Here is a 24,095-nt window from a genome sequence, read left to right on the forward strand (position 1 = left end):
TCTTTCCCACTATATATTCTCTGTTCTCGCTTGGATGCCCATATAAGGCGTAATGTATGACGGACCTGCCTTCCCATTGGTTGAAAACATAAACAAAGTCATCATGGGAGATTCCCTTGTCGGTAGCACGGAGTTAGTGGCAGAAATGACCGAAAAGGTGATGAATTATGGACATCAAGTGGATAAATCTTGGATGTAATAGTTTGGATTCAATGCTCAACAACCCCGAAAAAAGGCACAACTTCCAGGCTGGATAGAAAGACACCCCCGTGACAGCTAAGTCGTTAGCTTTTAGCTGCAGCAATCAGTAAGTCTCTACGTTTAAAAGTTATTAAATTATCTAATTATGAATCAGAGGTGCCGTTTGGGATCGTGGACGATCCATTTGGGTCGGACTTGCGTTTATTTTTGTCAGTGTTTTAACCGCTTGAGGTAATTTAGCCTACTACTAATGTTTAGCGTCATCTCAGCTTCGAAAGCAAGCAAACATACTGTGCTGTTATTTCTCTACTAATGCAGCATCTATTCAACAAATTAATAACTTTATAATGATATGACAAAATGTACTGTATACATACCGCGCTTCTCAGCCGCTGCAGCAACGGATGCAACCAGAAAAAACTATCGGTATGGATTTTTGCCGATAACGATAGTTCCACCAATCAACTATCGGTGCCGATTAATCGGCAAAACCGATGAATCGGTCGACCTCTAATAGAAACCCTCCAACCTTCCCTCAAAAGTGCAATGATTGTTCACATTAAGCTGTCCTTAGAGCTATGGAAAACTTGAGAAGCACTGAACTGTGCCAACTCAGGTTAAAACCCTCAGGGATGGAGCTGAAAACAACAAATCACACCACAGCAAGGCCACGACCCACAGTCGGGGAGGGTGGAGGCAGAGGTAACAAGGGCTTTTTATTTTGTACAAATTCAGCTATCGATCCTGTGTGTATTTAGAATGTGGCTCAATATTTGATTCATTAGTTAGAAATATGTATATTGACACGTACAGCTGGAGCACAGTGCCCTACAGCTTCCTTTTACCTCTAACTTTTGTTTTGAAACAGATTCCAACGTAAGCCATCTTGACCTCTTGTATGTATCTTAAGCAAATAACCAAGAAGGTTCCAACATGTACTGTACATGTTACTGCAAAACATCCAGTTTCCATCATCTGTCAAGACAGATGGAGGTTGAACAGGTGATACTGAGGTCCTGCTGACATCCTGTGAGAGGAACTGAAGCGGTGAACGATCTGAGGGATGAACGCCGACCGTTTGCGTGCATAATATCAATAAAACATGAGGTGTTTAGAGACTTTGTGTCCGCTAGATCGCTTTTATTTATGGAGCTTCTTCTGCATAATGCTGCTGAAGATATAATCAGCGGTGCCGCAAAGCCCAGTGATCTATGTCTATACTCTTATCTGATCACTGAAGGGTTGAATGCTGGCGGGGCAGGGACGAGATGTAGCAATGTTCTGAATTAATAGTCTATGTGTAGATGTTGCAGTGTCAAAAACCAACCACTGCTTCTAACCTCAGCCCTATACGCCTTCTTCCTCACACGTATTTGCCCTGGTGATAAGAGACAAAGATGATGTTGAAAAATGTTGAAGAGAAATTAATTTATTATCAAACGTTGAAGCCCCAAGGTGGCTTGGTAGTGATAATTGATATGTATCAGGAGAATTATTAAATCCCCTTGGAAGCAAGCAGAGTGGAGACTGTGGAGGTGCTTAAGGAGGTGGGCAATCTTGACCCCCCCTTGACCATTGATATGTCTCCAAATTACAAAGACAACAAAAAGTAGCAAAGGCAAAAACAAACTTATCTTGCATTGTTCTGGACGAGCAATCTAATCATGATGACAACGCTTAACGCTGACACTTTTGGAACCATACATACACACTGTGCACAGTGAATGATGCCAATAAAAAGTCTGTTTTGTTTTTAGACCTGCTTGCTCAATCGTATTTTTCAACTCGACACAATGTTTTGCCACTCTTAAAGCCACATTGGTATGCCACATACATTTTCCAGTAGGGTTATGATAAATACAAACTGACAATAGATGTCTGCGATGTCATTTATAATCATGTGGGTGGCGATGCCGTTCCTGCTCGCAGCGCTGCCATCTCATCAGATGACTTATCAGGGAGAAGGCCGCTGGTAATTATCCAGGCCACCTCTAGAATGCAGCAGGAAAAAGCACCAGAGAGTCACCGCAGTCTCAGCCCGCCTCTTCTCTTACCACTGATTGCTGCTTTTTCATCTGCACGGAGAAGCATTAATCAACTCTCTTCATTCAGGTGAGAGCCCATTTATACATAACACTTGACACCAACCTTTGGTGGGCAGTGTGTTAAATTTAATTATCATTCCAGTGAGCCGTGGAATGCTTTTGCCCACACGTTACATTAGAGACAAGCGGAAATCCTAATGGTATTTAGGCAATTTTGAATCATGTAAGCCTGTAATGATAGTGATACAAAATGATTATTAAAAATTGACAGCAACAGACCAACCTCAAATTAATTAACAACACCATCGCTACACACTTTCGGCAAGCGGCTTGCTGCGTACAGTAATTAAAACAAGTACAGCAACAAAGTATCTGTTAACATGCTGATCTCAAATGAGCTGCAAACATGCATTTAATATGCTTGTAAAAATGATGTGATGCAGCTGCTGGTGTAAGAGTCTTGACATGATGATGTTCCAGCATGTCCTTTTTGAGTGTGTTCTGTGTTCATGCACACTGCACTTTTACCGACATCCTGTGTGCAATGAGATGTTAAGCTCCATTGACATAAAACATCTATGGATGTCTCCTCATCAATTCCGTCTGCTAGCAAACAACAGAAAAATGCCTAACAGTTGCTGTGTGGTCAAATTCACTACTAACAAAGTAAAGAACTCGTAACTTAAATTTTTGTAAGCTGCCGAACCGCAAAAAAACTGAGTTTTTATGAATACTAAAGAGGATACAGATGTGAGGAATTAACAGAGAGTGGGGAGTCTGTGGGATCCTGTTGGACATAACATTAGCTTAGTGTCAGGATGGTTCATTGGTTTTTTACCCTGTTGGTAGTGAATATCACAACACAGCAGCTTATATGGATTCTGTTGTTTGCTACCAGACAGAATTGACATCAAGTCAATGGAGAGCGAAGAGTTGTTTTCTTCTCCGGTAGGCATGGCTTTCAGAGTATGACGCAATGCGCTCTGTCTCTATATGATGCACAGTAGCCTATTCGCCAACATATTTGGTCAGTGTAGTATATAGGTGGATATACAGGTTGCTACATGCACTCAACAACGAAGAGGCGCCTAATGAGACTTTTTTTAAGTCACACTAAATGTCAGTCTGTTGGTCGAGCCACCACTTTGGTATCTCAGAAATACTGGAAGTAAATGAATAGAAAGCATCGAGATGCCCTCTGTTGACGGCTCTATTGGAATGAACTCTTGAAAATCTGTTATTGACCTATGCTCTTTGTTGTACAGCATCACTAACCACAACATCAAATATGTCTTAATTTCCAGTTTCTGAATCAGTCTTTAACCTCCAACTTTTGTAGTCATAAAAAATCACTTTGACATTTCCATCTCCTGGATGCTTTAGTCATTTAGTCAGCTGTCTTTATCTCCACTCCACAGACAGATGCATATAAATACCCATCATTAATGTCATGTAGTGCATAAAGAGAACCCTCTGCTGAAAAGTTTAGGAGGAACAACAATCTGTGATGTAAATTTATGTTAATTTAATTTCGAGAGAGAGAGGGAAAGTGCTGCTGTGTTTCAGCTTCATTTAACAGGGAAACAAAAGACCTCAGCCGCCTCTTAACACCACATTTTCTTCTACTGTTGTTAGCCTTTTTCCCCACAACAGGATTTGAATTTGCATGTAATCCGTGAAAGTTTACTTTGAGGCCATCAGCGAGGATTATGGGTAAATCCAACATTAAGGCCGGTCAAAATGTACAGTAACTTGTTTTCAGTAGTTGGATATATTGGCACATTTTGAGTAAAACAATTGAACATGTACACAAAGATGACTCAAAAAGCTCATCTGCCTTCTAAAGACATTCTTCATTAACATCGAGGGCAGCCCCGTCAGTCATAATGGGTGTCACCAGCATACTAGTGCAGATAAAAGGATGCACATCACTTCAATTTGATTAACGACTGAGAGATAGAGAGGGAGCAGGTTAAACCTGTTATGCCAGTGAAAAGAAGGGTTTGCACATCTCATATTATCTAATTTCTTGAATTGGACGAGGACATTTTTTACCCTTTACCCTTCGACTCAGATGTGAAGTATACTGCTAGACTGATGAGGAAAGTGGGACCAGGTGTGCAGGTGGGTGAGGCAGTCAGGTGATGGGGAATGACGGTAACAGGGGTTAGCCTATATAAGGTGAAAACAAAACAAAGGGTTGATATTAATGATAATGCTTATTGTGTGAATGCTGATTCAGCAGCACTCACAGTATTGCGTGTGTAACCTTTTGGTCACCTACTACTAATGCATACTTATAGCTAAAAAACATCATTCAAATATCAAAATGTTCAGCTCTTTAAGGACATTTGTGATTGTATTCAACTTTTTTCTACCATTTATACTTTTTAAAATATTAAGGTTTTTTCTCTCTAATTTAAAAGTCGAGCAATCAACAAATCAAAGACTTATTTTGCGACATTCTATACTAGACTTTTATTTAATTTTTTTTAGATTATTTTTTAGGCTCTTCCGCCCCTAATTCGACAGGACAGCTAGGTGAGAAAGGGGAGAGAGAGGGGGAAGACATGCAGGAAACCGACACAGGTCGTACTCGAACCCTGGACCTCTGCGTCGAGGCACAAACCTCTCAGTATACGTGCACCCGCTCCAACCACTGATCCAACCCAGCCACTATACTAGATTTTTTTTATCACTTAATATGACTTTTTTCGATATACTATACTATGACTTATTTCTCACTTTTTTTGACATACTATACTATGACTTTTTTATCACCTTTTTTGACATAATATACTATTAATTTTCATGACTTCTTTCGACATACTATACAATTACTTTTTTCGACATACTATACTATGACTTTTTTATTACCTTTTTGGACATACTATACTATTACTTTTTTTCACTTTTTTGACATACTATACTATGAATGAAACTGTGCTACGACTTTTTCCCACAAACTATGCTATGACTTTTTTAATCACCCTTTTCAACATAGTATACTATGAATTTTTTATGACTTTTTTTGACATACTATACTATGACTTTTTTCGACATAATATACTGACTTTTTTCGACATACTATACTATAACTTTTTTATGACTTTTTTCGACATACTATACTATGACTTTTTTCGACATACTATACTATGACTTTTTTCGACATACTATACTATGACTTTTTTATGACTTTTTTCGACATACTATACTATGACTTTTTTCGACATACTATACTATGACCTTTTCCTACAAACTATACTATGACTTTTTTAATCATCTTTTTCAACATAGTATACTATGACTTTTTTATGACTTTTTTTCGACATACTAATAACTTTATGACTTTGTTCGACATACTATACTATGACTTTTTTCGACATAATATACTGACTTTTTTCGACATACTATACTATGACTTTTTTCGACATATTATACTATGACTTTGTTCGACATACCATACTATGACTTTTTTCGACACACTATACCATGACTTTTTTCCCACCAACTATACTATGGCTTTTTTAATCACCTTTTTCTACATAGTATACTATGACTTTTTTATGACTATTTTCGACATACTATACAATTACTTTTTTCGACATACTATCCTATATCTTTCGTATTACTTTTTTCGACATATTGTACCATGACTTTTTTATTTTTTCAGCATACTTTGACTTTTTTGAAATACTATACTATGACTTTTTTTATCACGTTTTTCAACAAACTATACTTTGACTTTTTCCGACAAACTATACTATGACTTTTTTGTTACTTTTTTCGAAATACTATAATATGACTTTTTATTACTTTTTTTGACATATGAATTATTTCAACATACTATACTATGGCTTTTCAAGTTCAAGTTTAAAGTTCACATTTATTGTCATTTGCATTTAAAAGTACAAAGTCAAGAGAGAATGCAATGAAATATGTGTTGCCCTGGCCCTCTCTTCTCATAAAAACTATGAATATATAGATATAGTTTGAAAAAAATATAATTTAATGACCTGAATACTTATTTTTACTTTTTAATCAATCACCTTTTTCGAAATAGTATACTATGAAATTTTATGACTTTTTTCGGCATACCATCTATGAGCTTTTTCGACATACTATACTATGACTTTTTCATGACTTTCTTTGACACACTATACTATGACATTTTTCAACATACTATACTATGACTTTTTTCAACATACTATGCTATGACTTTTTCGACATACTATACTATGACTTCACAAGTTTATTGTCATGTGCATTTAAAAGTACAATTTACAGAGAGAATGCAATGAAATGTGTTTTGCCCTGGCCCTCTATTCTCATAAAAACTATGAATATATAGATATAATTTTAATAAAATATAATACAATGACCTGAATACTTTTTTTACTTTTTCATGACTTTGACATACTATACTATGACTTTTTCCAACAAACTATACTATGACTTTTATTATCACCTCTTTTGACACATATACTATGACTTTTCTATTACTTTTTTCGACACACTATGACTTTTTTCGACATACTATGCCTTCTTTATGACTTTTTCGACATATTATACCTTGACTTTTTTATTTCTTTTTCAACATACTTTACTTTGACTTTTTTTGACATACTATACTATGACTTTTTTTATCACGTTTTTCAACAAACTATACTTTGACTTTTTTCGACAAACTATACTATGACTTTTTTATTACTATTTTCGACATACTATAATATGACTTTTTATTACTTTTTTCAACATACTATACTATGACTTTTTCAACATACTATACTATGACTTTTTCAACATACTATACTATGCCTTTTTTATTACTATTTTCGACATACTATAATATGACTTTTTATTACTTTTTTCAACATACTATACTATGACATTTATGACTTTTTTTGACATACTATACTATGAATTATTTCAACATACTATACTATGACTTTTCAAGTTCAAGTTTAAAGTTCACGTTTATTTTCATGTGCATTTAAAAGTACAAAGTCAAGAGAGAATGCAATGAAATATGTGTTGCCCTGGCCCTCTCTTCTCATAAAAACTATCAATATATAGATATAGTTTGAAAAAAATATAATCTAATGACCTGAATATTTTTTTTTACATTTTAATCACCTTTTTTGACATAGTATACTATGACTTTTTCATGACTTTCTTCGACATACTATACTATGACATTTTTTATCACCTTTTTCAACATACTATACAATGACTTATTTCGACATACTATACTATGTCTGTTTTTCCACTTTTTTCGACATACTATACTATGACTTTTTATCACCTTTTTCGACACACTATGACTTTTTTCGACATACTATACTATGCCTTTTAACGACTTTTTTTCAACATACCATACTTTCACTTTTTCGACATACTATACTATTACTTTTTCAAGATACTATACTAGACTTTTTTATAACTTTTTTCGACACACTTTATTATCATTCTTTTCTACATTTTTATACTTTGGCTTTTTCTCACTTTTTTCGACATACTATACTAAGACTTTTTTTCATCATACTATACTATGACAATTTTCAACAAAACATGACTTTTTATGACTTTTATTCAATATATAATACTATGACTTTTTCATCACTATTTTCTACATTTTTATACTTTGGCTTTTTCTCACTTTTTTCGACATACTATACTATGACTATACTATGAAAGAACATTACTTAAACGTTCTCTTTAACTTGCTCTCACGACCACAATTCTTACTTCTTATATATTGTGCACAGCTGATTGAGATTTCTTAATTTGACCCACCCATTTCCTATTTTACCAACTCATTCATTACTCTTTCTGTTACTTCTTCATCCACATTAAAGCTGGCAATTCAGTTTAGCATCAGCTTTTACAAAAACTTTCTTACAATATTGGTATTATTCAGCTCTTTTAAGACATTGTTATTTATTAGAACCATTTCCACTTTTTCCACAATTAAAGTAAAATCAAACACAATTCAGCATTTCAAAACATTTTTATTGTTATGCAGCAAAAGTTTTCAGTTAACCAAACCATCCTAACAGAGAAAAAGCTAGAAGAAAATCACTGAAAGTCACTCACATTACATTTATTCACAAAATATGTCACATTATTGTAGTTACGGCTGTTCAGTTAAATTAGGCAGGCTCAGCACAAAGTAATTCACTTCTAACCAAGAACATGACCTTAAATGTTCAGAAGCCGCTCAGAAGCCACTTTTAATATAAAACTGTTCCTACATCTTTGTCCTGGCTTTTGACAAGGGTTTGACAGCTGACTACCAGGCTGTGATTACATGGACACTGGTTCTGTGATTCTGTGATTGAGGCATGTGTCTCGTATATACACCATGATTTGTTTATTACTTTCATAGTGTTAATGCTGTCAATAAGACATGTAGAGTCACATACTAGTCATGTCATCAGAGGATAGTTGAAAAATGTAAACACCATATTCTTGCAGAAATTCCCCAAAACACAGATTTTGTTTGTTTCATTTTGCCAACTTTGAATACGTTTTTACAGGTGAGCAACAAATACTGCATACAAGGAACAACAACTCTAGTGCTGTTTAAACACATACTGTAACTAGTTGTAAGTGTTGCCTCGCTATTTGTTTTACACAGGCATTTTCAAAGGAAGCGCTGCCAAACAGCAGGTGTTTAGAAGAGCAAATGCTTTCATGAACTGTGAAATCATTATTGCGTGGGATTATTCTGTGCTAGAGTATCAAAAGAGACATTTGTTTATATGAAAAACCATAAAAACATCTTGCAGACAGAGCTGGGTGAGAGAGACAACGATCAAATACTTAGCTATAATGAGGTAAAATCATTGGGCCTGAAGCTATACTAAGATTGGGGGGGAAGCATTTTCAACATGTTTTCCTAAAAGTAAAGTCCCACCCACGATTCAAAGTATTGCAGAGACAGGGAAGTATAAATATCCAATATTAATATGTGGATGGCTGGTTTTCATTACATCATTTATATTTCATTGTCAGCTTCTCCTTTCTTTCTATTTCCGTTTCTGATGATCTTAGTCTACCTGTCAGGCAAACACAGATTAGTGCTTCAGCAAAAACACATTAAATGTGTGCAGAGCGAAGAAAGTGACATCGTCAGTGTTTTATAGTCCATGCTGCTTTAAGCTTCACTGTTGAAAGAGAGGGATTTTGGTGTTGGCTGCTCACTGTTGGTTGTGCAGGCAATAAGTAAAAGTACAAAAGTCTTGTTGTAAAGTTTTTATTTTTCTCATGATAAAAAGAAAAAGCTCAGCGAGTAACATAAAAGCTTTCTGACTAACTCAAAGACATAAAGTGTGGACAATACCTTTTTAGAGTGACTTTCATTTTGTATTCCTATATACAGCAGGTGCTCAAATTATGTTGACTTATAACTTCTGAGACTGTGCTTTGGCAGAGCACTTATGAAACACCCATGTAAATCCAATGTAAATGTCATTTCTTTCCTATTTTGACACAAACTGTATGGCTCTAAAATCTCAAATTTCACAGAAGGTTCATCATCCTAGTAGAAAAAGTGCTTTTTATAAATTAACACCAAGTCCAAAAGTTTAATTTAACTGGAACAAAGTTGTTGTGTTTTGATCAACACATCACTTCTGCATGTTGACTTTTAATACATTGTTTTCAATATGGCAGAGAAATATTGTTAGAAGCACATAAATTCCCATTTACATTTTTTTATATTTACATCCTTAAAATGACAGCACAAAGGAACTAAAGAAAATCATAAATTGGTCTGTTATTGACTTCACATCTTATTGATCCACTGGTAGCAGTGGCTCAGGGGCTCTGTGTGTCTAGTTACGCACTGAGCTCTTGGAGAATCATGCCGCTCTGTCCTGTCAGATCAGTGGGACGTCGGGCTCCTGCTAAATGAAGTACTCTTTTTGGTTTTCACTGGGAGTGCTCAGACAGTCCGCCTGGCTACTGAAAGGGAACTCGTGGCCGTCTTCAGGCTGTGCTGCTTTGACTTCCTGGTTTCGACACGTCTCTTTCCTGCTGCAGATGAATCTGGCCATTATCGCCAATGCAGACACAGTGACGAAGATCCCAACGGCGATCACCCCTAAAAACACAAAAAAAGATTTAAAATCACATGCATGAACGTAAGTAACCTGCTTTCAGCAGTAAACTGATTTCTTCAAGGAATAGTTCATCCGGACCACTCGTTATCTTGCCAACAGCTGCATAGATGAGAAGATCGATAACACTCTCATGTGCGTTAAAGGTATCCTGTTTTCATTGTCCAAGGCACACGCACAAAGGTGACAATGTGATACGCAGTCAATGGTTTGACACTATTTTACCGATCTACAGGTAACTGGTAATGCCAAGAAACACAACCATGCACAAGCAAAGGAAGGGAAGAAGAAGAAGAAGAAGAAGAAGAAGAAGAAGAAAAATGGCTAAACATGGATGTAAACGATGCAGGATTTTGTCGGAGCTTGTTGCTTCAACAGGTGCTTCATAAGATTTGAATTGCTACTCGACAGCAGATCTGGTGAGCGTCTATCGCTACATCTTTATATACGGTCTACGATCGCTACGCAGCCGTAGGGACAACAACGCTAATTAGTGAGCTTACATTGCAACATGTTTAATGTTACAGGTGTGTCAACTGCAGCGGCTGTGCAAAAAGGAAACAAGATGAATGAGGACATAAACGTCAACATAAATATTCCATCCGTTATAACAACCGCCTCGCTCTACATTAATTACTTGTTTGATTGGTGTATCATTGCGCCACCATAAGGTCCTGCGACGTCAGATCAGAAGCAGCTAAAGTAGACCTATCTGTCTTCTTGTCTGCAAGCGTTCATTTTTCACAAAAGAGAGTAATGCGAGTAACAAACTCATTTAAATTTCAGTAATTGTAATTGCGTTACTTGATTAAAAAAAATATTTAGTTACATGCTCATTACCGCTAAAAGTAGTGGAATTACAGTAACGCGTTACTTTGTACTCCCAACACTGTGCATTACTGGCCAAACAATTGTATTACTGGGTTTTTGACAAGGTCTTTCAAATGCTCACATTTGCATAAGAAAGACATCAATGGGAAGTTTCAATGAGGCAGCAGTGCTAAAGGATGAAAACAAGATGATTACTACTGAGATATCAACATATATATTGTATTGTTTTAGGTATAAACAAACCCAAATATATATCACTCCAACTTCTGGTTTTATTTGTAAAGCAAACTTAACTTGAGGCACAAATTACAGCTTGACTGAGTTGAACGCTGCACCAAAAGAGTTTTTAAAAGGAAACACATTGCACATTGGAATTCAGACCCAAACTCTTTATCACAGCCAACCCATTACTTCTCCTCACTGCCTCTTTTTTTCCTCCCCAGCAAGATCAAAACTATTCTCCTCACTTGCATCCAGCTCAAAACTGGAGAATTTTATCCTTCCCATCCGACCTTTGCAATGTAACTGTTACGATATTTTAATGAGATGGATTGCATTACCTCCGATTAGAGCTGAATCACTCTTGATGGCGTTGACTAAAGGTTGACCTGGATCCACAGGACCAGTTTGGTCTGTCAAGAGAAAGACAAGAGAAAAAATAAATAATAAAATGATACAAAGATACAAAGAAATAATGTAGAGCAAAGATGAAAGGGGGAGAACAAAACAATAGAAAACATGAAATAAAAAAGAACGATGAGGTAAAGGAGTGTATAGGGACAGATAGTCACTGTGAGACAGTCAGAACAGACAGTGCTTGTTGAAAGCCTCAGCACAGCCTCAAAGGACTTCACTACAGTTGTCTGACTAACCTCAGCTGTCGTAGTGCCATCACTTTATCTGCTTACTGAAGAGGATGGTTAATGAGCCCATAAAAAAAGTCTAATGAACAGCCTGCAGAATACTATTAAAAAACATACCAGAAAGGGAGATGGTGGGGTGGTTAATGTTTTATACACTAAGTGAACATCTTAGAACATATAAACGTCACACCCAAATACACACACATATATATATATATATATATATATATATATATATATATATATATATATACACACACACACACACACACACACACATATATACATATATATATATATATATATATATATATATATATACACACACATATACACATATATATACACATATATTTACATATATATACATATATATTTATACACATATATATACATATATATGTATATATATATACATACATACACATATATATATACATACATACACATATATACTCTGTGTATATATAGGCCTATTAGTCTGCGTCTTGTACCTGATAAGGAGTGGGTGGTTTCTGCCGCGTAGGGATTGGCTGGAGAGGAGGTACCACAGCTCGACTGGACCAATGGACCGCTGACAATAACAGGGCTGTCAGGGTGCAGCAGAGCCGCTTTCAGAGGACTGATGGAGTTAAAGCAAACACCTGACAGACAGCCGGTGAACCCAAGAGAGGCCAAGCCGGCCAGCTCTTCATCTATCTCATCAGAGTCTGAACACAGAGAGAGAAACACAGACAAGAGAGGCTGAGTGAGAAGATTTGTTATCAGCAAGTTCCAATTACACATTTGGAATATTAGGAGTGATAAACATTTATCTTGACGAGGCCACGGCCGCGATGATAAGTGGTATGTATCTGTCTTAATCATTTTAATATCCATATTAGACACTGATAAACTTGCTGGAAATTATTTTGCTGAATAATACACTCATACTGGATGAAAAACAACACATCATCATCATCATCATCATCATCATTGAAACAATTATTCCTAACATTTTCATGCATGCTAACTTCAGTATGGTTATGGTATTGGAAGCTTAGGCAACTGTTAGGTTATATGGTTACATATATTAAAAAATAAACTGTTTTTCAAACACTTCATGTTCTGTATTCTTTCCATTTGTCATGCAGCACTACATAAAGGTTGCACAACTTTTTGCATCTAGACTAGACATAAATCATGTCCTCCAGAATCTACCAATATGAAAACTAATTCTGGGGAGACAGGTTGATCCTCCCATAGGCTTAATACTCCTTCCGCCACTGCGAAGGTTTGAGTATTAGGTTAAAATAAAGCAAGGTGCTGTTTTGGTCGGGGCATGTTGCTTTGGGTACTGGTGAGACAATATACAATACAGAACATTCTGTTTTTGTAACAGATCCATGAGTTTGAAGGCCTATAAGGTGCCAAAACACAGCCCACAGACATTTCTAATATCATGAGAAATGATTGTACAACTCTGTAAAGTTATCACAGTGGCAACTATTTTATCACAATGACTATTGCGAGAGAAACAATGGAAATACAATGCCTTGCCAGATAATGTTTGCATTAAAGAAGACTCCCATTCAAAACGAATGAGGAGGGATGTTTGTTTTCACAGTATTGTAAAACAAATTGACCCGTTTTGTTGAAATGGAGGCTACCTTTTTATCGTGAAACTCCACATGTAGCAGTTTTAATAAACAGATGGTAAGCAACAAGTCGAAAGCCACACTAGTGGAGACAAAAAAATGTTAATTACACTGTACCAGATGAAACAAACTGCACAACAGATACTTTTCTATTTTTAGAGTCTGCTAGAGGTGAGGCAATTGGGTCATTGAAATCAAAAGGATGTATTCCCTTTTGTGCAGGAAGATTCATGGTAATCTGCCTTTTACATTATTATATTACCTGGTGCAAGTGTTGTGGGAGGAAAAGGTCTAAGGGGTCACCAACACATTAGGACTCAATCCTCTGGGGACCATGACAATCTTCAAAGTTCAATAAATGTTTGGCCAAGAGTTTTCAAACCTTCACCTTCATGGACTTAAGTCTTGCTCAAGTGAAAATGTTGATGATGATGGACACGTGGCTACTTATAGGTAAAACGGATTGCCTCTCAACTGTCATAACAAAACGTGAAATTACACACGTTAAAAAACTGCCATGGAGTCTTACTTGTGGTTAATGTGCTTATGTCACTATTTATGACAGCAGGTGCTACATAAAATCTTCAGTATCTATAAATGTCAGTGTAAACTACAATTATTCCTGCAGTGCAATTTGATTGCACAGCACATCATTGCCAGTCATGTAAGTTATTATCAGAAAGGAGATACTTTTCACCACATACTGTAAATGGGACACTGCAGAGTGGCTTGGCTGGAGAGGGCTGTTTATCAGCTGTATATTTGATCAGGCTTTGATTAAGTTTTAAATTGAATGTGATCCTCTGAGCAGCAGGGACCCATTTGACTTTGAATTATAAATCTCATGGCACGTGTATATCTATTGAGCAGCCTGCAAGATGAAGTGCAAATGATTGAGAGGGGAGAAAAAGTTAATAACACAATAGATTTATTTACATATGTGACATTAGCTTTTCTAGCACTGCAATAGTGTACTATATGTCTCCACTGTTTAAGAAGACACACTTTTTTCTATTTATAACAAATTAAAGCACAGGCATGCAGGGGAGTTAGCTACATATTAAGTAGTCAAACATGTCATCTTTGTGATGAAGGAATATTCAAAAATATGGTCAAAACAAAAGCCAAAATTTGGAACTAAATAAGTAAAATTTTGCATGAATGGAAAAATACAGTATGTAAAAGAAACAATATACTATTGGATGATGTTGCAACATTTCTAATATACAAATGAATACTGGTAGTATTAGGTCTTAAAAGTGCTGAATAGAGTCTATGCCTTGTTCGTGCGAGCAGTCCAATCCCACACTGACAGCACTGGCCTTGTATCCACCAACTGATGATTACTGTCCACCTTCACCCAGCTGCTGCCCTTTACCTCCACCTCTCTCTGTATCAGTATCTCACCCTCCCTCTCTCTTCATCATCTCCCCTCCCTCCCTCTCTCGGTAAGCAGCTCAGTCTCTCCATTCTTTCCTGGTCCATTAGTTAGGCTGATGGATGACAGTGCTGGGAGGGAATGACAATATATCAACTATCTTGCTGCCTCTCTGATACTGATATGACTGCCCGAGTCCTCTGGCTCAGCAGAGGGAAGGCTGAGTCACACATTAACATGGCCTGGGTCAACAACAACAAAACTATTTAAGGAGCGAAATGTAACAACGGCCCCAGCATCAATTTGTACTTGTTTCTGACATGTATGCCGTGTTTTGGTTTGAGTAGAGCATGAGATGTTTTTTTGTTTTTTTTTATTCTATTTATCAATTTTGCTTCTTCCTGGTTTCAATTTGTGTCATATTAATTGAGAAAAAAACAAGGGTTTTCTGCTCCAAGAGACTCTCGACATGATAAGAGGGTTAGAAAATGGCTGAATGCATGCATAGATGGATGACAACATATTATGTGATTCTACAATGTCTCCATCATCAATCAACAAAAACAAATCCTACACATAGCAAACTTTTTCAATGGCGTCTAAGTTAAACTTCTGTTAAAACAAACCTGCTGTATGGCCTTCCACATGCCAAAGATTGAATGACTTTTATTGTGAAGCAGTTACAGCTTCCTGTAGCTTTAGTCACCAATGTTAGTGGATGCTAAGTCCTTGGTGTTAGCCCAAGAATTGAATCTACCCAGTGTAATTTCAGGAGCAGGACCACAACTCAACCTTGTCATTGCATTTTCCCAAAAATATCTGCCTAACCTACTCCTCCTGGCCCACCCCAGTTCAGGCCTCGCACATCAATGATGTTTTTCTTTAATACATCGTTAAATGCATTTTGTTGATGGTGTGGTCCTTGCTAGTGAAACAGCCATAATGAGCTGATCACATGGAAGAGCTGAACTCCAGTTATATAAGTATGTGCATAGCCAACTGTCGTAAAGGCAGTCATTGCAGTCAAGCACACTGGGCCTGATCACATATACATCCATGTAGTGCTGTGGTGGTGATATCAACAAAATCAAAACCTACACTGTACGTATCAAGTTTGAGATTGCTGTTAACCCCTATCGTCACATATAAAATCCAGCTTTAAGGTAAGGGATAATGAATTATATGATAACCCTAACTGACATGCATAATCACTGAGGTATGTGTTTTTTTAGAAATATGTGGGATTTTTTAACAAATACTGGTCTTATACATTAAATAATTACATTTAATAATATAAATCCAGAATAGTTTCTAATTGAGAACCTCTTTCTATACCCAGCCCCATGTTTGTAACAGCACGTGTGTCTCAGATGGTGCTATCCAAAAGTAAATTATATATACAGTATATACACTCACCTAAAGGATTATTAGGAACACCCTACTAAGACCATGTTTGACCCCCTTTTGTCTTCAGAACTGCCTTAAATCTTTGTGGCATTGATTCAACAAGGTGCTGGAAGCATTCTTTAGAAATGTTGGTCCATATTGATAGGATAGCATCTTGCAGTTGATGGAGATTTGTGGGATGCACATCCAGGGTACGAAGCTCCCATTCCACCACATCCCAAAGATGTTCTATTGGGTTGAGATCTGGTGACTGTGGGGGCCATTTTAGTACAGTGAATTCATTGTCCTGTTCAAGAAACCAATTTGAAATGATTCTAGCTTTCTCTATCCTGCTGGAAGTAGCCATCAGAGGATGGGTACATGGTGGTCATAAAAGGATGGAAATGGTCAGAAACAATGCTCAGGTAGGCTGTGGCATTTCAACGATGCCCAATTGGTACTAAGGTGCCTAAAGTGTGCCAAGAAAACATTCCCTATACCATTACACCACCACCACCAGCCTGCACACTGGTAACAAGGCATGATGGTACATGTTCTCATTCTGAATCTGAATGTCTCAACAGAATTCGAGACTCATCAGACCAGGCAACATTTTTCCAGTCTTCAACTGTCCGATTTTGGTGAGCTTGTGCAAATTGTAGCCCCTTTTTCCTATTTTTAGTGGAGATGAGTGGTATCCGGTGGGGTCTTCTGCTGGTGTAGCCCATCCGCCTCAAGGTTGTGCGTGTTGTGGCTTCACAAATGCTTTGTTGCATACCTCGGTTGTAACGTGTGGTTATTTGAGTCAAAGTTGATCTTCTATCAGCTGGAATCAGTCGGCCCATTCTCCTCTGACGTCCAGAGGAGTGCCGCATACTGGATGTTTTTACTTTTTCAGACCATTCTTTGTAAACCCTAGAAATGGCTGTGTGTGAAAATCCCAGTAACTGAGCAGATTGGGAAATACTCAAACCAGCCCGTCCGGTACCAACAACCATGCCACGCTCAAAGTTGCTTAGATCACCTTTCTTTCCCATTCTGACATTCAGTTTGGAGTTCAGGAGATTGTCTAGACCTGGACGTTACCCCTAAATGCATTGAAGCAGTTGTCATGTGATTGGTTGATTAGATATTTGCATTAACGAGAAATCTTACAGGTGTTCCTAATAATCTTTAAGGTGAGTGTATATAAAACAGAGGTAAACTCAAAAACATCACAACTCTGGTACAAAGTATTTCCTCTTCAAGAGAAGCTTGGGGCAGACGGATCAGTCCTGTAGAGGAGACTAAGAGTGATGTGAAAGTAAAATGTTCTGTCAGGCAGGGAGAGGCTGAACTATACTGTCTGACTTCCTGGTTTAGTTTGAACCCTCCCACAGCAGCTGAGACTTATCTGTTGTTATGCTGTATCGCAGGGCACTGACTCCAATCTTCCAAGTAATTTGTTCTTTTCAATCTCTCCTCATTACCATACAAAGTGAAGGACCTTTTCTAAAGTTATAACCATTACAGCTGTCTGAAGCCCCGCTCAGCGAAACAGACATAAAGATTGTATTACTCACCTCTTCGATAACAAAGACAAAGCGCACCAACGTATACTGTATTGTCTGAACTTCGGCATTAATGAAAAAAACAATGCCATTTACACAAATACTTTACGTACCTATTTGGCTCGTAAGCGCATCTAATGCCACACAAGGACTTAAGTGTGAGGCTCCCCCTTAAGCCATTTCTAAGGTTTTTGTTATCCACAGTAAAGTGCTCTCTTTGTGACCATTTGAATATGGATGTCAACTTGTTTATAAAAGTGCCACGGCTGTTGCTCATACTGCAGCTTTCCCTCTGGTCCACCCAACATGATGAATAGAAAACCGCAGAAAGCTCCAGAACGGTGTTTTGTTGCATATGGCCCAAACATCTAAGTGCTGTTATTCAAATGAGTCTGTCTAAGTGCTGGAGTCTGCTCTAAGAGAGCCTCACTTACCCTGCACTCTGCCCAGAATGAGTGATTTGATGCTGTTAAATTCCACATCAGATGTCAAGTTGAAGTCCTCTCTGGTATTCTGGTCGATCTGAAAGATAAATGTATATCACACCTGTAAAGGTAAACGCTTAGCAGGTAGAAAGCAAAGACTGATAGTGGCAACAAACTGTCAATGACAGCTTTCTATCGTTAAGTGTTTAAACAAAGGCAGCTCTGTGAAGAAACGACAAATGGCTGCAAAGAAGCAAGCAATTAAAGCTAGCCGGAGGTCTGACCTGCATATTTAAATGGGATTCAACCCCAAAAGCTGGAAACCCATCGACCCGTGAGACACAGTGGTTCACAGTAGCTGAGCAGAGAAGTGGAGCAGGTTCTGAGGTGGTAAATGCCTCAGAGAGAGACACTCTTTTATAACAAAAAGAATGTTTGATGTATTACTTTAAATCAGATGTGGGCTTTAGCGAATCATTTTGGGGAATCATTTATCAAAGAGACATCTGGTAATTTTGATTGACCTGAAACTAAAGTAGAGCTAAAACAGGGAAATAATAGCTTGAAAAAAGAGAGGACCTGTAACATTTATGAATTCATATTCTATTAGGTTTCCAAAAGCTTTTGGTCAGAGAAATATCTGGAAATTTCGGTGCCCTAGGTAAGTTATCCACTGGCACGCCTCAGGGGACTGATCTTTTACAGTAATTCTAATTTTTTTTATACTATGATAATAAAATAATTTGAAGATTACTGCTCACTGATGTTCACTGGCTGCTGTTTCAATATTTTGTGGCTGGTCACTCACTCACACGCTGCGTTAAGCGTTTCAACAGAACACAGTGAGAGGTTTTTGACAGCTGTCATTCATGGAGAAAACATCTGGATTTATTAGCCGATACCTACAAATCAAAATGCCGGGATTTGTACCCATCTTGTTCCTGTGGATCAGCTTAGGACATCCTTACTTTCATTTTGATTTCAGATTATTGTAAATCATTTTTATTTGTGCTGTAGGTGAGTAGAGTTTAGGTCACATCTGTGCACACAGTTTCCAGTTTATGAGTATTATCCCACTTAGAATCATATTATGATATGACTGCAAGGAATCATAATTAAGGTGCATACTCATATCTCTCTATACATGATTAATTTACAGTGGGCGAGTGAACCGCAGGGCCACAAAATAAGCGTCAGCCAGCACTTTCAATAAAATGACAACCACTGTCAGCTCCAGTAGCGTCCCTGTGCAGTCTGCTTTTACACTATTAGTGCAGTGCGAGCAGTGTGTTTAATTAACAATACAATACTCTATTTGGATGTCAGTCTGACAGAATTTGTAAAGGAAGATCAACCATCTGAAATTAATTACAAAAGATTTCTTCCTACTCTTCGGTTCACAGTGCATGTGGTAATCTGTGTGATCACAGTGTAAATTATTGAGTGTGTATGTGTGTGTGTGTGTGTGTGTGTGTGTGTGTGTGTGTATACCTGAACAGAGACAGTGTCTGCCTGTCTCCTGATGATCACCGTGTGCAGACGTCCATCAGCCAAGTTTGTGACTCTGCTCCCCAGCACCTCCACATCACCGCTGCTGTGCAACTTGTACCTCAATTCTAGCCCATCTTTGCAAACACAGAAGAACAATACAGTATTTGACTCGGTCACTAAATAATGAATGTTACTCATGAGATATAACACAGATCTAATACAAGCTGCTGCTATAAACTGAGTGACATAGATAATCTGATGTAACCTTTACATTGTTGCTGATTGGTACACAACTTATTTTTAACAGTCTATGGTACAAACATGTCTCAAGTTAAAGAACCAAGACAACATTTAACTAGTCAGTGATAATTAATTAAGCACTTCAGCCGTTTTACTCAAACATTTCCACATTTTTGGCAGTGAAAATCTAAGAAGACACTCCTTTAAAGAAAGAGCATTTCATCCGTATATCTGAATGTCCCAAGATACCAGCTGCTGAATTAAGAAGCTACAAACCATTTAATACTTCGAGGATTAATATGTTATCTCTATGAATAACACTCCATGATATGAAATCAATTTCCCCCTTTTTTACAGTTACACTCAATAAATTACACATCACTGAGATCATTTGGATGCTCCAAGATGTCTGCAGACTTTACAGATAAGCAGAAATAATAGGAAATAATCTCTTTTTAAAGATCTAAACACTTAAAGCACTTTTTTCTACTCACTATGTTGTTTTTTTCAGAGACTAATAGGGAGTAATTCCCCTATCATAAAAGCACATCTTGATAATAACAATCTTGCAGAGGGCAAAGAGTGTTTCAGACTCTCAGTGAATGACTAAGACAGTTAAGTTTCTGTGTGCAGCAGCTGAGGCTCCTGTTACTGCAGCAGGAGGAGAGAGGTAGATGAGAAAAGCCTCTGTGGTGCATCCAAAAGAAACCTCTCTCAGGGATTTAATTAGATACTTTGGCAAGAGTGCAGATACCTGATGACGACTTAATCAGCTCTTCAAAACCTGCTATCCCTCAGCTTTCTCTCATTCATTAAAAAGCTGAAAGCTGCTTCCACTAACATTTGTCTGCCGTCACAACTATATAATATATATATATATATGTATATATATATATATATATATATATATATATATATATATATATATATATATATGTATGTATATATATGTATATATATGTATATATATATATATATATATATATATATATATATATGTATATATATATATATGTATATATATATATATATATGTGTATACATATATATATATATATATATATATATATATATATATATATATATATATATATATACATACATACATACATACATACATACATACATACATACATACATACATACATATATATATATATATATTTATTGTCCGGTCTATGCACCACCTGCTTTTTTTGCACTTCTGGTTAGATGCAAATAAAGCTGAATCTAATCTAATCTAATTTAAAACTGCACGCTAGTAAAAAAAAATTAAAAATAGCATGTAATTCAGCCATATTTACAAGTTGCAGACACCGGACAATGGCAAACCCTATAATGTTATGCAGGAATACTGGCATTGCTCCCTGCCAACTGGAGGGGAGCAAAGCTCTACAGTGAAATGAGTGAAGAAGATTTGTACAGAATAAATAATGACAATGGCAAGAACAAGGGAAGAAGGACCCCTGCTGCTTATCATTTAATAGCAACTACACCAAATGTTTTCTTTGAACCTGACACTGTGCATAGCAATTAGCATGGCTGCGTGGAGAAGGAGGCAGCAGAGGATGACAGACTGAATGCTGAGGGATAAAGAAAAGGAGAGGAGAGTTGAACATTAGCAAATGCAAGAAGAATGAGATAAGACAAGGGGTTGTAGAATTGAATCTAGCGAACAAAACGAAAAGACAAAAAACATCAGTGCCCTCACCATGATTGTTGATGAGCAGGGCCAGGTACTCCCTGTAGAAAGAGTTAACGTAGAGCAGCAGAGCAGGACACTGACTGGTCCTGAAGCTCAGGGAGATGTTTTCTCCTTTCAGCGTCACATCAGAGTAGATGGAGGAAGGCAAGGCGCTGCTGTTCCTGCTGAGTTCATAGGGCTCCTTGAGGTTGTAGGTGACGGAGGTTGAAGATTTAAAGCTGGCTGAAACCTCTGAAAGTTAGAAAGTTGACTAGTGAACTTGTTTTATCTGTTTACTGTTCTGGAAATATAATACAATTTATTTACAGTTGAAATAATATCAGCAGATAAAAGTCAAGTGAACCATATTTATTGGACATAACTCACATTTATTGGACATAACTCAGCATTACCTCCAAGGGCAGGTAGCCTTTTTCCTTAACATAACTCTACATGCATCAAACTACTGAAAATCTTTCAGCACAAACCAATTTGTAGCCAGGGTACTTTAACATTTCATGTAACAAATTCCAAATGTTTTTGTTGAATGGCTCTTCTTTTCATTTTGGCTTAAACTGGTAAATTCTGTCTAAGAATTTAAGTTTTTTTCCGAAAATTGATAGCGCTTTTCATATCTGTTTAATATGAAGCATAGACTGGCAGCTGGTTAGCTTAGTTTAGCATAACGACTGGGAACGGGGGGGAAATACCAATCCTGATTTTGATTTTGTTACATTTGGACAGAGCCAGGCTAGCTGTTTCCCTCTGTTTCCAGTCTTTGTGCTTAGCTATGTTAACCAGCTGCTGGCTGCAGAACAGAAAAAAACATGTGATTGGTATATTCTCTCTATTTCTCGGAAAGAAAGCGAATAAGTGTATTCTCCAAAATGTTTAACAACCTTTAACCACTTATTTCTCCAGTAGTCATTGAGTTTGATATTACGGTATGTTGACTTTCAACACTGTCCAACAAGCCCTTGATGCATCACGTGGCGGACAGAATGGCATGGTGGGCTAGAGGAGTCCTTTAAGATAATCCTGATGCTTGACCTTCAGGACAGAACAGGCTCATTTTGACCCACTTCAAACGAGTGTGGAGAGGCCAAGCTTTGAACGAGAGAGGCAGCCAGGCTAATGTCTGCTGACTGAAGGATCCTCTTCAAAAAGCTGTCTGATCTTTGCTCTCTCTCCCTCATTACAGCACCAGGGATAGGTCATAGCTTTATAATTGTGTTCCGTAAAGCTGTAAAATAAACCTCTTTGTCAGCTTACAAATTAATCAAAACTTGCTGCATTTCAAGTCACATTTTTATTCTTGTTTGTTTTTATTCTTCTGGGATTGCTCTCATTCTGCCGGAAATTCTGCAAGATGAGACTCTTTTCGGGTGTCCGTTTTCGGATGTCACGTTACACTGCTTTCTTTGTGTTGTAATTTTAAACTCTGGTCGATTTTTGAAGACTATGATTAACTGCTTCTCAGATCTCTGCAGGGTAAATCCAGACAGCTAGCTAGACTTTCTGTCCAATCTGAGTTTTCTGTTGCACGACTAAAATAACTTCAAGTCAAAGACAACTGTGTTTGGTTTAAAGAAATGCCAATAAACCAAAGCATGTTTTTCTCCCATCCCGGAATGCTGTGTGGACTAGCCAGACCCTCCTCCGCAGCACTGTGGAGGAAGGTCTGGCAATGTGAGACTAGGTTGGTAGCAATTGACGGTTTGCTAAACCCCTCCCCCGAACAGGGATCGTCCAATCACATAGTAACGGTAACTGGACATGACAGACCAGACCAAGCTGCAAACGTTTGCATGTCCGGCTAATACGTACGCATAGCATTACTTCCAAAGGCAGGGGCCTTTCATACATTACTTTATGGGGTTATAGATTACGAGTAAAAAAAAAAAAAAGAATAGCCCTAGCCAAACTTGTTATCCAAGATGTCATTAAATTTGTCAAACCCATATGTTAATGGTCATCCATAAAAGCCTTTTCCCGAACAAAGTTTGAAAATGCAAACAATAAAGTAAAACCTGTCTTACTTTTCAAAATGTGTAAGCTAAGCAGCTAAACAGGGTTATTTCAGTACAAAAATACAGTCTGATCTTTCTTTTCTAATTATACTTATAATAGTAGAAATAACAATGCTGGTTCTTTATTTAAATATTTTCTACATAGATCACTAACAGGATGTAGATCTTTTCCCTGCCACATGCAGCTTTAGCCTGTAGTCTTTTAGCAAGA

At 37.2% G+C, this 24,095-nt stretch overlaps 1 protein-coding gene across 3 annotated transcripts in view; it reads right to left on the reverse strand.

Moving 5' to 3' along the window:
• Nucleotides 1-8,272: 8,272 nt before the first annotated feature.
• Nucleotides 8,273-24,095, reverse strand: part of LOC120566158 (contactin-associated protein-like 4) — a 95,106-nt gene continuing 79,283 nt past the window's right edge. For 2 of the 3 annotated variants that reach the window (XM_039812441.1, XM_039812440.1), the window contains exons 19-24: nt 21,882-22,106; nt 19,931-20,064; nt 18,449-18,536; nt 12,558-12,773; nt 11,761-11,832; nt 8,273-10,353 (exon numbers count right to left, since the gene is read on the reverse strand). In XM_039812441.1, the coding sequence (XP_039668375.1) occupies nt 10,157-10,353; nt 11,761-11,832; nt 12,558-12,773; nt 18,449-18,536; nt 19,931-20,064; nt 21,882-22,106 (932 nt within the window). In that variant the 3' untranslated portion in view covers nt 8,273-10,156. Of the gene's footprint in view, nt 10,354-11,760; nt 11,833-12,072; nt 12,165-12,557; nt 12,774-18,448; nt 18,537-19,930; nt 20,065-21,881; nt 22,107-24,095 lie in introns of those variants that run through there. The other variant, XM_039812442.1, reaches the window with a different exon arrangement.

The sequence above is a fragment of the Perca fluviatilis genome, chromosome 9, assembly GCF_010015445.1.
Source record: "Perca fluviatilis chromosome 9, GENO_Pfluv_1.0, whole genome shotgun sequence".
In the NCBI taxonomy this organism is placed as follows: Eukaryota; Metazoa; Chordata; class Actinopteri; order Perciformes; family Percidae; genus Perca; species Perca fluviatilis.